Source organism: Gobius niger, assembly GCF_951799975.1.
Source record: "Gobius niger genome assembly, chromosome: 5".
NCBI classification, from domain to species: Eukaryota; Metazoa; Chordata; class Actinopteri; order Gobiiformes; family Gobiidae; genus Gobius; species Gobius niger.
The window spans coordinates 31,248,481-31,266,798 of NC_136856.1; the positions used below are offsets into that span (position 1 = coordinate 31,248,481).

The 18,318-nt window shown below is 42.9% G+C and overlaps 1 protein-coding gene across 2 annotated transcripts; it reads right to left on the bottom strand.

Moving 5' to 3' along the window:
- Window positions 1–7,270: 7,270 nt before the first annotated feature.
- LOC306963663 (sialoadhesin-like) lies at window positions 7,271–15,641 on the bottom strand. 2 transcript variants are annotated; one of them, XM_079557288.1, is made up of 6 exons: window positions 15,546–15,641; window positions 14,660–15,052; window positions 13,935–14,234; window positions 11,496–11,762; window positions 8,404–8,473; window positions 7,271–7,608 (listed from the first exon to the last, which is right to left on the bottom strand). In XM_079557288.1, exons 1-6 carry the CDS (start codon window positions 15,586–15,588, stop codon window positions 7,425–7,427), a joined length of 1,257 nt encoding a protein of 418 aa, XP_079413414.1. In that variant the 5' UTR covers window positions 15,589–15,641; the 3' UTR covers window positions 7,271–7,424. The 2 variants fall into 2 exon arrangements, 1 of the variants encoding a protein (XP_079413414.1); XR_013792917.1 differs by having other exon boundaries at window positions 7,595–7,608; window positions 11,340–11,762.
- Between the last annotated feature and the right edge of the window lie 2,677 nt (window positions 15,642–18,318).

The following is an 18,318-nucleotide window of genomic DNA, read 5'->3' on the forward strand; positions in this document are numbered from 1 at the left end:
TGGAAGAAATGAGACGAGGGAGGGATCAGGACCAAAACTAACCACGTTACTGATTTGAAGAACAAACTAGTAGATTACCTAATGCAAAACTAACTTGTTATTTTACTCTGAGGACTCTAACGCGTTACTAAGTAGCGCCCCAACACTGAATGCCACACTAGTATGAAAGAACCACTGACTGGCTAAAACAGCACACCCACACCTGTCCTGAGTAAGCTGATGGAGTGGCCTACGTTTAAACAGATTACATTTTTTTTTTTTAAAGAACAAGTTGGCTATTCAGTGTAACGTCCTAGTTTTCCCATTCAACTTAGTTTGTGCCTCACTACTTTCACTCTGAAGTTTGTTTGTGGACATCTGCCGTAGACAAGCCTGACCTCTCCCGTGTTTCCGTGTCTCATTTCCCTTCTCTGTTGGAGCGGTCCAGGACAGCTTTGCGAACCCCATTAGTTTTCCAATTACCCCGGCGTCATCTGCCGAGCGTCCTGCTGGTTACCGGGGGCGACCGTTGACACGAGCGCTCATCTCCGCTCTGATTAGTCCGACTGGCGACAGGTGTACTTCCACTTCGACAGGCCAGGTAACGTAATCCGACACTCAGCGACGGTCTCTAGCAAGGTCGACAACTTATTTCACCTAAAGATGTTGAATTAATTGGGCTTATTTATCTATAAACAATGGTTAAGATTAAGAGTCAAGTGTTGATCAAGTTTGACATTCTTAGGTACATAGACGATAGCATTAATCCAGCTAATTTTCCAGTTTACGTGAAAATATAGCAGGATGAAAGCCAGCTGCTAGTTGGGGGTATAGTCCAAATAAGTCATTTTGTTCCATTGCATAAAAGCTCTTACCAACAGTGTTTCAACAGTTGTATCAGATGACCTTTAAGTCCATCAGATAGGCAGGTGAAGCATCCATATTTTGGAGTCCTAGAGAGTGCCTTTAATCTCAGAGTGTGTGTTTCTTTTTTTTTTTTTCAAAAATAAATAAAGTAAAAAACTCAAAATCTACTGTTCCAAATTATTGTGCAACTCATCGTTTCAATACATTTTAAAACTTGCACTTAACATATGTTGAATTTGCAGCATTAGGAGGTCATACTTACTGCAATCTAAAGCTATTTCAATAATAAAAAAATCTTAACAGGTCAAGTCATATTTTAACATAGGAGCCCTTCTGTGATAGCAGCTTAAAAAATCTGAAATCCATTAAACGTGTGAGTTTTTGGAGAATTTCTACTTGGATTTATTTTGCAAGATGTCAGAATATCCTCCCAGAGCTGCTGTTTGGATGAAAACTGCCTCCCACCCTCATAGATGTTTTGGTTGTTGATGCTCCAAAGGTTCTCAATAGGGTTGAGGTCAGGGGAGGAGGGGGTCCACATCATGAGTTTCTCTCCTTTTATGCCCATAGCAGCCAGTGATGCAGAGGTTTTCTTTACAGCAGGACATGGTGCGTTGTCATGCATGAAGATGATTTTGTTTGGGAAAACACAGCTCTTCTTTTTGTACCATAGAAGAAAGTGCTCCCTCAGAAACTCCACATATTTTTCAGAGGTCATTTTCACACCTTCAGGGAGCCTAAAGCGGCCGACCAATTAACAGTTTAGGGGAGGCCGGATAGAAGGATAATGCACAACTGCAGCCTCTGGAGGGTCCTACACCTTGATGTTCGGGAGACTCCAGAGGCACCAGCAGCTTCAAATACCTGCTTGCTGTTTTGTAGCAGCTGTTCTCTTACTCTGATGTATTTGCCTGGCTGAAACCGTCCTTATTGTGCCTTTATCTGCACAAACCCGAGTGTGCTCTGAATCAGTCACATATCTCTTATCAGTACGATGATTAAGCTAAGGTTTTCATACCTAGACAAAGGCATTCAACTATTTCACGCTTTTCATCAGCAGAGAGATCATTTTTCTTTCCCATATTGCTTGAAAATGGTGGTCTGCTGAATATAGTGGAATGTCCTTTTTCAGTAGTTTTTCCCTGAACTGGTCTCTGAGATTTATGTCAGTGCCCCGAGACAGAATACCATTCATAAGTTTCATTGAAAACCTTTTCCCTTTTTGACACAAAAATACAATTTGCATAATAATTTGGAACGTGGTGTATACATTAAAAAAACACAACAAAATTCCAGACAGTAAAAGTAAAAGAGTAACACTAAGTTTGGTAAAGGCTTGTTGTTCGTGTCTGTTGCTGTTCGGCATCTTATCTGAGACGTCTCTCTTTTGACCAAACTGCTGTGATGTGACGCTCTGTCGCTGTCTGACTCTTTTACAATAAGAGTCTTACTAAAGTGATAGCATGCAGTGACTTTTATTGTGTAAAAGGCAAACCGGAAGCAGTTTGTTACTATAAGTTATTACTTGACCAAGTAACGCTCATACGTGCGCAAATACACTGAAAGACGAGGGGAAACTTCCGTCTCTATTAATAACCTAATAACCACTGCCTTCTCTCTTCGCTTACACATCCCTGCACTGAATTGAGGAAGAAGCACTTGTTTTCACTGCTCTGGTTGTGTTAAAGGGATATTTCAGGATTTTGACATAGGGCCTCATTTCCTAATTATCCAGAGTGTTGCTGATTTCTGGAGATATTTTTGTTTTGTAATTCATGCAGTTCTTGTATTTGAAGAGTTACGTGGCACTGGGCTTGTGCTAGGCTAGCGCATTTCTTTGGTGTCAGCGAGCCTGCATTAAAGCCACGCCGCATAGAAATTTACCCCAAAAACTAAAATTGAAATACAAGCTTTACTTTATGACAGATATTTTCAGCATTGAAAAATACCTCAAACAAACATGTGATTTTGCCGTGAGCGGCTCAGCTCTCCTAAGAGATGACACAACTTTACCAGAAGTGGGTACGTCTCCAGCTCGTTTCCATGGAGATGTCGACTAAAGTCAGCAGAATTTGGGATTTAAACAGGCTAGGTTCCCATCCAAATCCATTCTTTGATTTCTCACTGCAGTAATACTGTAGAATGTACTGTGTGGAGCTGGTCATTAGGAGCATGTTTTGCACTGATGGCATGAGTATAGTCCAAAATGTTACGCAGTGTACCTTTAAAAACGGTCTGACATAATCCACAGTGCACCTGAGGCAAATCACTTATAACGCCAGACTAACTATCAGTGCTTTAAGTGGACAAAAAGAAGTGCCGGTACTCTTTGCCAAGTGGCTCTCGTGCTCGTCGGCACTTGTGAGAACCTCAATGACCGCGGCACAGGTGGGGTCAGCCAACGCAGACAACCTTGTTATTTTACTATTCTAAAGCCAGGAGAGCAGAAGTGTTCATTGTATTTTAACCGAGCAGCGATGTTTGCGTTTCACACACCCTCCCCGGGATCCGCTTGTTTGAGTGGACGAGCGCCACGTTAGGTTGTTTACAGAGGCTTCAGTGACGCACCGCGCTTTCCACTCATACAACTCAAGGGTGTATGGGTAATGTAGTCTCTGCTCACGGTGGGACGAAGTAGGAAGTGTGCGTTGTGAAAGGCGCCCTGAAAAGCGGCGGAGCAGCCAAAGGATTAAAACAGATGTGCAAATGAGCGTACCGGTACGCTAAAAGCACGTTCTTGGCGCACGGAGAGGTGGCGGTGCACTCGAGAGCTATTATTGGAAGTGGCGGCAATATGTATTGGTGCGTACCGGCCCACTAAAGGCACTGCTAACGATATAAATGTTTGTGGAGATAGAATAATTTTTTTAATATAACTCACCTTGCATCACATGAATGATCGCATTTTGAGGGACTATTTTCTAGCAGATCACTCCGCTGCTGCGTAGCTTATACAACCACGAAGCTGATGCTCAAATATAAGTTGTTTTAAATGCAAAATGGTTAAAATAACTCTATTGACACAGACATTTATATGGTTAGTCTGGCGTTGTAAGTGATTTGCCTCAGGTGCTCTGTGGAGCGGGTCAGACTGTTTTTAATGCAGTGTAGCTGATATCGTAGAAATGCGCTAGCCTTGCACTAGACTTGCACTAGCCTAGCGCCACGAAACTCTTCAAATATAAGAACTGCTTGAATTACAAAAAAAATATCTCCAGAAATCAGCAACACTGGATAACTAGGAGGTCCTATGTTAAAAATCCTGAAATATCCCTTTTACGTTCAAAGTTCGGTGGACGGCGCGCGGACCTCGACCCCGTCTGTACTACCAGACAGTTTTGTACATTGCAATGCACAAAAAAGTTATTGCCCAAGTTTTGCTATCATTCCAATCAACAAACACATTTAGTAATGAATGGGATCTTAGATTAAAAAAAAACTGATTGGGAGTTATAACATTAAAACATTGTACAACAAAAAAGAACGAAAATTGCATTATTTTGACCCTTTGGAGTAAACCCGTAGGTTACATTTATTCCAAACCCTCTTCCGAGAGTGACCAGAGGAACATCTAAACTCTGTAGGCACATTGTGAACACTCTGGAAAATGGACCACACTGTGTTTGCACATCAATTATAATATCATCTTTCTCTTCGGTCATGCTTCCGGAAAAATCAGCTCAAAACCTCCATTGTTCCAGAGTTGTGCAACAGGGATCGTGTTACCAGGTGCACGCACAAGTGCTCAGGAAACCATTGTGCGGTCAGTACCATCCACACAAAAGGAAACAAATCCCCGAAAACAAGTCCCGCTGGATGAAATACGAATGACGATGTCACTGGAAGGAGAGAGAGCCACGGGAAGAGGATGATCCGTGAGACAGAAGAGGGAAATGAGTGTAGGGGATGTCGGTGCCAGGACCCCCCGGGGCGCACTGGAGGGGGCGGCGCTGTGCACGTGAGGAAGCATGGGGCGCACGTTTCAGCCCCGGCTCTATAATCCGCCGAGGACATGTGAGAGAGAGGAGCTCAGGAGCCAAGAAATGGGATAATGTGGTGCACGTGAGATGGACCCGACAATACCGAGGGGGACAATGAGAAGCGCACGAGTTTGGGGAAGTTATTTCGATTTCAGAACGAAAGAACCAGACATTGTAAGATGTAAGATGCGACCAAACGTGGGCCATTGTAAAACAGTGGATCATTTTTGAACAGGATAACTTCTTAAATAACTAAACACTTTGATATACTGTACCTACCACAGTTACTAAAATGTGTTGGGCTAAGTAACAATGTGTAGTAAGTTTTATCCGCAATGGAATAATGAGTATTAATCTGGAGGTACATAATGGAATAAGACATAAGGTTAGGGCCGTATGTCTTGAGGAATCTACCAGGATAAACATAAGATACAAGCCATCACGTTAAGCAATCACCATGCTAACCAGTTAATGGTGCCCTGATGAATGTACTTTGAGAGAGGAACTGCTCAGAACGGGACTGATAATGGCTAATGGCTTTGTTGTTGTAGTTGTTTTCAATTTCTCCACCACAATCTTTTTTTGGTCGTTTTTACCACCAAAACATATTGATTTATTATTATTGGGGTAAACAACTAAACACATTGCAGATGAACATTGCAAATAGTGCAGCATTCATTCTGTCATAAAACAGCAGAGAAGCAGCGTTTCAGGCCTATGTCTATGAAAAGGCCCTATGAAAGATGCTGAACACCAGGAGCACATGGCTAATTATCATTTATAAACAAAGATAAATACTAAAGCGCACTGCATTACAGGTGTTGGACTGGCTTCTGCCAAAACTTTCTTATGGTCTCCTCATACTCATTTAAAGGAACAGGCCACTGTTTTGACATACTGGGATATTTTCTTCCCTTAGCTTAGACAAGTTGTTGCGTAACTGTCTGGTCTTTGTGTTTGCGCTCAGTCACGCAACTGTTATGTCTGTTATGTTTAGCATTTAGCTTCTCCTCCTCTCCTCTATGGGGTCGACGGGGGTGAAGTTAGAGGTGACTAAGCACTTCCACGTTTTTCTCTATTTAAATAGTTACGCGAGTAGTTACACGATCCAAGTATAGTCCCACAAAATTTAACTTGTCAATTTTCCAAGCGGATTAAAAGGGGTACTATATTGTAATAACACCTGAAGCAAGTACAATATAGTACCCCTTTTTATCCACTTAAAGCTTAGACATATTTAATTTTGTGTGACTACTTGGATCGTGCAACTACTCACGTAAATATTTAAAAAAGGGAAACGTGGAAGAGCTTGGTCGCTTCTAACTTCACCCCTTCCGGAGAGGAAGAGAGGCTAAATGCTAACAGCATCTTTGGTCTTATTATGGCCCAGCTTGTAAAAACTCCAGATTAGAACTCCATAATCCATTAAACCATCATCATCAGAAGAATTATAACAAATAAAGGCTGGACATATGTCACTTTGCATGAGTGTATATCATAAATTAGTTTCACATTTTAAGTTGAATTACAGAAATAACTTTTTCATGATATTCTAATAATATGACGAGTACCTGTACTTTAAACAAAAGAAAAAGTGCAGAGTAAGCTGTGGTATTACATTTGAGAACCACCGATCTCTGTCCCGATGGCTGACACTGGGGGTGCAGAAGGTCCGGCATGATGCTGGAGCTCAGTCTCAGTAAATGACTTGTGTAGCGCGACTCCTTGCTCTCCTCTGGCTGGCCAATCAGCTTGTTGTTCCATTTCACAGTTTGATTGGGGGTATTTGTATTTTCCAAAGCCAAAAAGATTAACATAAACTTGATAAAACATAGTCATGAGTGTTTGATCAATATTAAAAGCCAGATTCCTGAGACAGTGCATGCGATGGTGTCGACTCTTACTGACCGCCTCACAGCTGGCCTCAGAGTTAAGACCATCGTGAGACCGGTTAGTTTTACCCTACTGATGATGTGTTGTTGCAATAGTAATTGTCAGAGTCAGTAATTGTGCCCAGATATTGACTCTGGGCTGAGCTTTGAGGCCAACTGTGAGTAAACTATACTCCAGGCGTCTTTTTGGTGATTATAATGTGGTCACAAAAATAAATAGTCAATCTTGCGAGCTGTCCCTTTCAAGGCTCATTCATGAGTCCAGTGACATGAGCACTTAAAATCACCACAAACCGAACCATCTGACCAACCGAACCATCTGACCACAGCATGGTTTTCTTTGAAACTATTTTCAACAATTTTTCATCCTGCAAAAATGCAACTAACAGTGATTCAGAGCTCTATTCCTTTTCCTCAAACTGAGTTGCACAATACCTTCTGATGAATGACACAATGTAAAACAGCCTACGCAGGATTTATTTATGTCACTATTGAAGCCCGACATTCATCCTGTTCATTTGGACTAGTTTTAATACTGGGCCACAAAGACCGCAAAGCATAAGACATCATTCTGGCATAAAACTGAAAAAAGTTCAGCAGTAAATGAAAATACAGGAAGTGGTTATTATTAACATGTTTTAGTGCAATGTCCGTTTTCACTTCTGCTCATAGTTTATTCATACGAAAATAGCGACTCAACTTCTCTTCACTGTAGCGTAGAGGTCTTCGACCGCCGCCTTAGACACTCGGACCTGGGAGTACACAGTCTCTTCGGGATCCTCTGCTTGGTGGACCACAGCAGCAGACCTTTTGGGTCTGGGTTTAGTAAAGGCGATTTCTCCATAATGGACCATGTCTTCTTCTCGGTCCACCTCCGCGTATGTCTTTGACTGTCAAAGAAAAAGAAACAAAATGGCCATGAGGGAGAAAGGGCCCTTTTCTGAAATGAATGTACCAAAGGTCAATTACCATCTAAAAAACATTGCCAAAATAAAAAAACATAGTCTCCAAACCGGACTCGGAGAGACTAATTCATGCTTTTGTCTCCAGTCAGTTAGACTATTGTAACGGCCTGTTCACTGGCCTTTCTTAACAAGCTTTTAGACAACTGCAGTACATTCAAAATGCGGCTCGAGTCCTGACCAAAACCAGGAAATACGACCACATTAGTCCAGTGCTACGGTCTCTGCACTGGCTTCCTGTTGCTTAGAGAATAGAGCTTAAAACAGCTCTGAAGGTGTATAAGTCGCTTCATTGTCAAGCACCAAGGTACATCTCTGACATGTTACAGCTGTATGAACCACCTGGTGGTTCCTAGAGTCACCACCAAACACGATGAGGCTGCGTTTCAGGTTCATGCAGCAAAAGTCTGGAACAGCCTCAGTGAGGATCTGAGACAGGCCTCCAACCTGAGTATTTTTAAGTCCAGGCTGACAGGACACTTTTTTACTGCTGCTTATGGAGATCGATTGTTTTTCTTGTTTTTGTGTTTTCAAATGTGATTGTGATGAAGGATTTGTTTTATTGATTTTCATTGTGTTTTAATGCTTTTTATTGTGTTTTTATTGGTTTTTTATTGTATTTTTACTGCGTTTGGTGTTACTGTGATGCACATTGAGTTGTCATGTACATGAAATGTGCCATACAAATAAACTTGCCTTGCCAAAGGCTATGGGAGGTCTCACCTGTGGTTCCTCTGGACGTTCCTGTGGACGTTCCTGTGGACGATCCTCTGGACGTTTTGAAAGAAGAAACCTGAAAAATATAGGTTGATTATTCGTCTCGAGACATTGCAGGTGAACAGCCATTTTTGTGTGTGATATACATTTGTAACTTTTGTTGGAAATTACTGAATTTGTTGCCCCGTTAGAAAGACACATACAAAATGCAAACAAATAAATAAAACAAAATAAAAAAGACATTGTGCTTTTAGGCTCTCTTGTCTCTCTCTCCCAAACCATCATTCTCTCGAGGTACAGGTATTTTGACCTAAGTGTCATCAAAGGTATCCGTGGCTTTAAGAAGGAAATAAACACCTGACTATCAGCCACTGCTAATCCTTCTACAACGTTGGTACATTCTCTTAAACAGAGGCTGCTTTGTTATTCCTATGCACTGCTTACCATGACAGTCTGGAATATACTACATTACTCTGCCTGTGTCTGAGATCTTGTCTTAAACATGCTCTAAGCCCTGTCTCAAGGTGTCAACTGGTTTGAAATTGGCTTGTTGTACGGCATGGCTATGCTAGTTCCTCTGACTTGAAGTTGTGAGCGCCAGTACTTCCTGTCTGTATTCTTTTCCTGGAATAACAATCATATTTTCTAAAGATTACGTGGTGGGCAGTGAGTTCCCGGTAGATGAACATTTACTGTGTGGTCAAATCTTGATGTACGATCCAACGAGTTCAGAGGAGACACCTATGATCATAAAGGATTGATAGTTTGTCTTGAAGCTAAAGGCTAACATGCTATAAAAAAAGGCACTATTTCAAATTGTATAATGCATCAAATTAATGAAAGCCTTTAGCTTGAAGACAAACTCACTGATCCTTATAAACATAGACGTCTCTTCTACGGAAATATTTGCCCTTTACGGCAACTTGTTAACCTGCAGTAAGTGATCATCTATCAGAAACTCACTGTCCACCACAGAATCTCTAGGAAATACAATGATTCGAACAGGTCTAAGCTAATCTTAGTGGAAATTAATAGGAACAGGAAGTAGTAGCGCCACAACTTCAGCTCAGAGGAACTAGCGTAGCCACATTGTGCAACAAGCCAATAAACTGATATTTGTGCTGCCTAAAAATCCTCTGTAGTTTTTTCCACCAACACCAGACACATGGGGAAAAGCCAGATGCTTTGTGGGCCCATTGAGCTTTGGTCAATCCTTACCCACAGACTGTGGGGGCTTTGTGGGCACTTGCTGAGCTCTGTGTTACAATCTTAATCACTTCAGCAAAATGTGCTATTATTACAATGATACATGTGGGGAAAATGGCGTTGCGGCGCGATGTTTCAGCTATTTCCGGGACATCTCTGGCTCACGAGCAACAAAACATAAAGCATTGGAGATAAGTTTCGTCTTTTTCATACCCGAACACACAGGAGTCTCCAACCTTTTTGACCTGGTGGGCTACTTTTACAAAACAAAACCACCAGAGAGCTACTTGTGCTTTGAAGACACTTGTGTAATTATGCAACTTAGGAGGAGTTCACTCTGAACATATTCCTACAAAATAAAAATGACTCGAATGTTATCCTTATTCTTTAGTTTATTCACCTATTTAGTTTCTAGATACTGCTTGGAACAACAACAAAAAACACCTAAAATGTGACATTATCAAGTGTGTGTAGAAATGTAGAAAGTTTTTGGGAAGCAACTCAGTAAGGGCTGGAGAGCTACTGGTTGGAGATCCCTGCTCTAACATTAAAACTTAAGTGTTAATGGTTTTCATCTGTCATGCCAAAAGCTTTCACATTTAGCTAACGACTTGCTAACAAGCCAATGGCACTCTAACAAAATAACCTTTGTAACGTTCATTGTGTCTATTCATGTTACAGTATCACTTTTTGGGTTCATTTTGTCAGACACTAGGGTTAGAGATGTTGAAATCTTTTTACCTTTACATGTTTCAGCTGCCAACTGCAGGCCGTCATCAGAAGTATCACCGGCGTGCGGTGACGTGTCACTTATCAGCTGTTCTTACTTCCGAGGCGTGACCAGCCTGACGGTCCCAACAGGTCCGACAGACTGGTCACGCCCCCTGCCGCCCGGTGGATTCAGGGCGACAGGGGGCGTAATCATTGGAGGAGAGTGTCCCAGGTGTGGAACAGGAGGAATGCTCCCTCGTCACGGTTGATGGTGTCAGTGCTCCGTTTTCTGATTTCTGTAGCTTCTTTTATCCAGCGCTTGAATTTGTTTGAATTTGTTTGTTGTTTGAAAAAAGGAACATCAAACAGAATGTGAAAAAGAAACAAGGGCACGACTCACGGACAAAAAAAGAAAAGGCAGAACAGGAGAATTTAAAATCGGCTATCTCAGACCACTGCAAAAGAAACAATCACATCATGGACTGGGACGAGGCTCGGGTAATTGAATCTGAAACAAACAAATTCAAGCGCTGGATAAAAGAAGCTATAGATATCAGAAAAACGGACCACCGACACAATCAACCGTGACGAAGGAGCGTTGCTCCTGTCCCACACTGGGACACCCGCCTCCAATGATTAGTGACCAGTCGGTCGGACCTGTTGGGACTGTCAGGCGGGTCACGCCTCGGAAGTAAGAACAACCGATAAGTGACACATCACCGCACACCAGTGATTCTTCTGATGACGGCGGCTGAAACATGTAAAGGCAAAAAGATTTCAACATCTCTAACCCTAGTGTCTGACAAAATGAACCCAAAAGGTGATACTCTAACAAAATACGTTTGTATGAAGAGTCCCACTTGATCCTCAACCAACCAACCAACCAACCAGCCAGCCAGCCAGCCAGCCAGCCAACCAATCAAAGTTTACTGTATAGTATAGTGTGTTTGGGATGTGAAAATGGCAGTGTATGAACGGCTTAAGGAGACACTGAAACAGGAATAACACTGTCTGATGCTCCTCACCAAATGAAAATGGCACTGCCGATGAGTATCAGGAGACCAACACTTCCTCCAAGAATGAAGCTCATCCATGAGTTGGTCGTTCCTAAACGGACATGTGAGTGACTGGTAAAATGAATCAATGTAAGACATGAATGTTTGGATGAGATGAAGACTTACCTTCATGCCCCAGTGTGATGACAGGAGAGTTCTGTTCACCGACTTGATTCTTGGCCTGACAGAAGTATTGTCCTTGTGTTGAAATGTTGAAGGTGAGGCTGTAGACGTGTCCTTGGTGAACTCTCTGTGGACCCTTTGAGGTGACCCTGAACCAGCTGAAGTCTTGGACTGGAGGCCTGGCTCTGCTGGAGCAGCTCAGGGTTACAGACTCTCCCACAGACAGCGAAGTGTTCCCACTGAGCTGCACTGACGTGTTTTTAGGGGAATCTGAGGAGACATTAGTGTTTGAAGTAAGCAGGAGACCAGGGACATTTGATTCAGAAATGACTTGTGAATGGTGTCAGTATAACACCTCATTTACACCCAGTAAGTAAGAAAAAAAGCTTTTGATGACCCCTGTCAAAAATAGAAACGCTGAGGATTCCCCTCTTCAGGTTGGTGGGGAGTCCTTGCCTCAAGTGGAGGAGTTCAAGTATCTCGGGGTCTTGTTCACGAGTGAGGCACGGATGGAGCGTGAGATTGACAGACGGATCGGTGCGACGTCAGCAGTGATGCGGTCGCTGTATCGGTCTGTCGTGGTGAAGGAGCTGAGTCGGGGGGCAAAGCTCTCGATTTACCGATCGATCTACGTTCCCACCCTCACCTATGGTCATGAGATTTGGGTCATGACCGAAAATACAAGATCGCGAATACAAGCGGCCGAAATGAGTTTCCTTCGCAGGGTGGCTGGGCGCACCCTTCGAGATCGGGTGAGGAGCTCAGTTACCCGGGAGGAGCTTGGAGTAGCGTCGCTGCTCCTTCACGTCGAAAGGAGCCAGCTGAGGTGGCTCGGGCATCTGTTCCGGATGCCTCCTGGTCGCCTCCCGCGGGAGGTGTTCCAGGCATGTCCTAGTGGGACAAGGCCTCGTGGAAGGCCAAGGACAAGCTGGTGAGACTATGTCTCCGAGCTGGCCTGGTGTCGCCTCGGGGTCCCCCCAGAACAGCTGGAGGAGGTGTGTGTGGATCGGGAATAAAGTGGAAGAAAATGGATGGATGGAGTATTCCTGTCGTTGAGCCGTAGATGTGACAGACACAGGAGGAAATTAGCTATTTGTATTTCAAATAATATATCAATGCACTTGTGGTTGTATATCCTGGACAGGGTCATATTTTATTATTTATTTTATTTCTATTTTTTTATCTGTCCTTTTTTTTTATTTATCTTTTTTTTTCTCTCTCTCTTGTTCTCATTTCTATTTGTTCTGTTTTGATCTTTCCTTAAGGAATTGCCTTCAGTGTATCTGTTTTTGGGTATCATTTGATGATTCAACGGATATGATGCCCATCTCAAGGGGGATTGGGGAAAAGAAATAGGGGGAAAAATGTGCTATGCCTGCATACTGATAAAATTGTAAATGCAATAATGGCATTGCACCAATAAAAAGTTGATAAAAAAAAAAAAAAAAGATGTGACAGACACAGGACGGTAAACCACCAGATTGATTTGATTGATTTCCTATTGTTATGGCAGACGCACGTAAAACGGGCCGTGGACGTAACAAACTCTGTGTAAATGAGGTGTAAGTAATAAACTTTCAAGCCTGATCAGGATTTTTGAATTCAGTTCCATTTCTGCAACTTTGATTTAATGAAGCTGGTTAAGTTATAGTGACCGTGTGAATGAAAGCTTTTTTTTTTAATGTTTTTTTTCTAATCCTGGAAGAATTGTAAACTTTGTAATATTTGTTCATTTCAGGGCAAGGGTCTCCAACCAGTAACTCAAGAACTACCAGGGACCAAGAGGGATGTTACTTAAATATAAAGCGTATGAATACTGTGTTTGTGCCACATGTCTCATCAAAGCAAACAAGCGAATGTCAAATAACTCTTTTAAGTCACCACAAAAAAGGTCACGCTCTAATATTTGGTTGTAGCGCCTTTAGTTTGGATTACAGCACAGTCATTGTGGCATTTCATTTTGTTCAACCAAGATCTTGTATTGATGCTGAGAGAATGTGACCACTGAGAAAAGCCTTCTCCACATAATCCAAAGACTCTGGATTCTGGACTGTGGCGGCCGATCCATCTGCTGCTCCCTGAACCACTCTTTCACAATGTGAGCGCAATGAATCAGGAAGAAGAAATTCAATAACCTGAGAAGAATAACCTGAGGGCTATACTACGAAGCTGGTTGGTACTATTATCTAGGAAAAGTTACAACACGATGCCGCTACTTTATGAAATCCCCCCCCTCCCCCGCCGTGTTCAATGATTCTGTTCAGAAATCGTATTTAGTTTAGCTCCATTTATCCTGCAATCTCAGAGTGTTTCCTAACATAAATAATATGTACTCAACAAAATGCATGCAATGAGATGTTCATTAATGACGGACAAAAATAATTTAAGATGGATTTTTTGTGACCCTGTCTGTCAAAATGAGGGACAGAGTTTTCCACTTACACTCCACCCTCAGAGTGAAGCTCCCGTCCGCCCTCTTCTGTCCTCCACTCAGAGGATACACGGCAGAGCAGGTGACCTGGAGTCCATCGTGTCTGTCAGATAAAGTCATCTCCTGTTGGATGGAGGTGGTGAAGGTCCCGTCTGTGTTGGTGACCATGGTGTGGGGAGGGTCTTGGTGGAGGCTCCATGACAGTTTAGGAGGAGAGTCTGGACAGGGAGTCGGAGCGGAGCAGGTGATGGTCACTGACTCCTCCTCCTCCTGTCGTCCTGAGACCTGCACTGAGGGGCTCCAGGGAGAGTCTGCACAGAACAACACAATATCAGTACAAACATGGGTGAACAGTACTGGTCAAAAGTTTGGAAACACTTTCTATGTATCAGCTCTTTTTCAGTTTCAACACTGTCTACATTGTGTGATTCTCATTGAAGACCAACTATGAATGAACACATGGGATTATGTGGGAAACAAAAAAGGGTGAAATTTATTTTTATTTTTATTCTCGCCTTCAGTGAGAATCTACAATGTAAATGAAATAAAAGGAAAAACAATACATAGAAAACTTTAAAACTTTCCCTATCATGACTTTCGTGACTTTCATTAAATTCATTTCGAAGGGAAGAACAAAGATTTGAGTTTGGACCAATTTTTTGTTTCCAGAATCTCAAGCCTCTCCATGTTGTGTAGATTATTTCGTTTTGAATATGTTTGAAAAAAAGTGTCTTACCTTGGACCTTTATATGGACAGGATCACAAACAGCAGTCGCCTTAAACTGATCATTCTCTATTCTGAGGTAATACTTGTCAGAATGAATTGAGTTTATATTAGAAAACAGGGTTGTGCAGTTTCTCCCAGGCAGATCCCCGATCATTCTCATTGGAGACGAGTTACTGGGCCTGTCACTGTTATAAAACACATACACGTCTTCTCCAGCTCTATTTAAAAAGGGGTGAGTCTTGCTCCATATGGCTTTAACAGGTTTATTCGGGTCAAATTGGTCACGTAACCTAGAGTCAATGGTGAAAGTGCAGGGGATCCGTAAACAGGACCCGCTCAGAGCCTCCAGGTTTGGTGCAAAGACTTTCAGAATACGAGCATATTCACATGCACCAACAGCACCTGCAAATACAACTATGAATCAGTGACATGAACTTCAAAAAAATTAACTAATCAATTAAATATTCTGTGCTATTGATCAAGAGTGGGAAGAGTTTCCAAATCATTAAGAGTAATGTTACTTTAAGCTTCATTTCCACACGTTTTAGGAAGTTGGGAAGTCCCCTTGAAAGTATTTTCTCAACCGACAGATGGAAAGTATTTGTTGAAAATATTACCCAAGTTGCGAACGTTGTGCGAAAAAGCCATATCGGTGTGTTACTGCAGTACTGATGTAGTCGGACAGACAATACAGATAAAGATGTTTTGTGAAAGTTCTGATTATTCCCAAAAAAATGAAAATCGATGAATTTAAGGAACAAGAAACACCTTTTTTCCAACTCATTTTTCAACTTAGGATTTACTTACATGGAGAGTTCTCTTTTCTCTGATAGTGTAACTTCAATGTGTCATATAAAATTGGTTTGAAGTGAAATATTTCTGGAGCAGAGCTTACCTGAGCACAGCAGCAGGATCAAAAGAACACGTGCAGGTGCCATTGCAAAACAGCGGCTCCGTCAAACACCTCCTCTGGACTGGTCGTGTAAGACTTTTGCAGCGCTTACTGGCAAAGCAACTTCCTCTTTAAAATCAGCACTGGTTTCTGCCTTTCACAACAGGACTTTGAGAAAATGAGTGGGATAAAAGAGGAAGAAATGGCCAAGTGGGAGTTGACCATTCAACAAGAGGCCAGTTGTAAAAAACAACATGTAGCAGCTCTTGAGCAGCTCTTTTTCAACATTACTTTTTAAACTTAATGAGTCAGCTTTAACTCTTTAACCCCCTTCTTAGTCGAGCCAGGGTAACACCCCATTTGAAAGACAAGACCTGCGAAACTCCTCTGAGCTTCTTCCTTGTTTTTTATCATGTCAGCACTGTTTTTTTTGACACATTTTTGTCACATTTGCTTTTTTGTGGCATTATTGTCGCGTTTGTGTCAGGTTTTCAATTATTTGTGTAGTGTTATGGACACATTTTGTTAGAAATTTTTCTTAAGGGGCTGGATGCAAGTTGGCCATTTTATACTCACTACTGCCACCTCAGGCCATATGTGTAACTGCACCTTCTATATTAAGCTCGTGCATGACGGCACTTCGGACCCGAAGTGACACCTTTTTGAGTGACAGTGCAGGATTTTAGAGGCAGTTGTGGTGAACAGGTCTGGGCTCATTCTACACATTAGGACATCGTTGGAACATGTAGGGGGAGGAAAATACTTAATTTTACTACTCCCTACCCACAACTCCCTATAGTCCCTTTAAGTATTATAGTATAGATAAGGGTCATGTGATTTTATGTGATGTATCATGCGGTAGTGATTGACTTGACTGACCAGTGCTGCATCATGGCGACCGCTATGACAATAATAGCAATACATTTTATTTGTAATGCACTTTGCATTTGACACCAAAGCTCAAAGTGCTACAGTGGACAGCATAGTTAAAACAGAATAGAATATAGCACAACATATATTAAAAGCCAGGACTAACAAAAACAAGCATTAGCTGTTAAAATAAGCTTCTGTAAAAAGGTGGGTTTTAAGTCCTTTTTAAGCAGCGACTTCAAAGGCCCTGTCGCCCATAGTTTTGAGCCGTGTCCTGGGCATGACCAGACGGTGCTTTTGGCCTGACCGGGTCCTGGTTGAGGTTATGTGGTTTGAGCAGTTTAGTGAGGTAAGTGGGGGCCACACCGTGCAGACAGTGGTGGGTGTGCAGGAGGACCTTGTATGCGGGACTGAATAGGGAGCCAGTGCAGCGTACGGAGGATGGGGGTGATGTGCTCGTGTTTTCGCACCCTCATCAGGATCCTGGCAGCGCTGTTTTGATCATACTGGAGCTTTTGGAGGCTTCTGCCAGGGATCCCGATGAGGAGTGTGTTACAGTAGTCCAGCCTGGAGGAGACAAAAGCATGAATGAGCTTCTCTGCAGCAGGAAGGGAGAGGGAGGGGCGCAGTTTAGGAAATATTACGGAGGTGAAAGAAGGCAGTTTTGCAGATGGAGGTGACATGATTGTCAAAAGAAAGGTGGGGGTCAAATTTAACCCCGAGGTTAGTGACAGAGGGAGAGCGGGGAATGATGTGTCCAAAGAATGAAACAGTGGTGATTGGAGAGGCGCAGAGTTGATGAGAGGTTCCAGTTTAAATGGCTTCTGTTTTAGAGCTGTTGAGCTGCAGGAAATTTTGACTCATCCACGCCTCTATCTCCTCCAGGCGGGAGCTGAGGCGGGCAGCCGTGGCAGTGGCGGGAGCAAGAGGGATTGACTCGGAGATAGAGTTGTGTGTCGTCGGCATAGCAGTGGAAATTAATTCCATGCTTGCTGACGACATGACCCAGGGGAAGCATGTAAATGGTGAAGAGGGTTGGACCGAGTACGCACCCCTGGGGGAACCGCACAGGTGACAGTGTGGGGTCTGGATTTTGCGTCCTCCAGAGCTACATACTCGGTTCTGTCAGCGAGGTAGGAGTGAAACCATTGAAGGGCGGTACCAGAAAGACCAGTGTAGTGTTGGAGCCGGTGCAGGAGGATGTGGTGGTCGACAGTGTCAAACGCAGCAGAGAGGTCGAGAAGAATGAGGAGGGATGTGGAACCGGAGTCAGAAGCCATCAGCAGGTCGCTGGTGACTCTGATGAGAGCTGTTTCTGTGCTGTGGCAGGGACAGAAACCAGATTGAAATTTCTCATATAGCCTGTTAGATTTGAGATGATTATGGAGCTGGGTGGAAACAACTTTTTTGAGAAGATTTGAAATTGGTCTGTAATTTGACAGGGGTATAGGGTCCAAGTTGGGTTTTTTGAGGAGGGGTTTGATGAGAGCAGTTTTGAGGGAGGTGGGAACATGGCCTGTTTATACGGACAGGGTTATTATTTTGGTTATGAGGGGACTGATGGAGTTAAGCAGAGGAGATCGGAGGGGGTCAAGGCGGCAAGTGGATGGTTTGGATTTACGGATGATGTTCTCGACCTCCTGCTGCGTTGTGAGGTAGAATTGTGATAGAGTTTGTGCGATGGGGGTTTCGGGCAGGTCTAGTGAGGTACTCTTGAGAAGTGGGAATGAGGAACGGATATTGTTAATTTTTGAAGTGAAAAAAATCAAGAAACCGGTTGCAATTTGTATCTGTGTGACTGTCGAATGATGAGATCTGTGGTGTGAGGATGTGATTTATTGTGGAGTTTTCTGGAGTTACCTGGGTTGTTGTTGAGTGTTGAGCAGTGTTCTGACCTAGCCTTGGA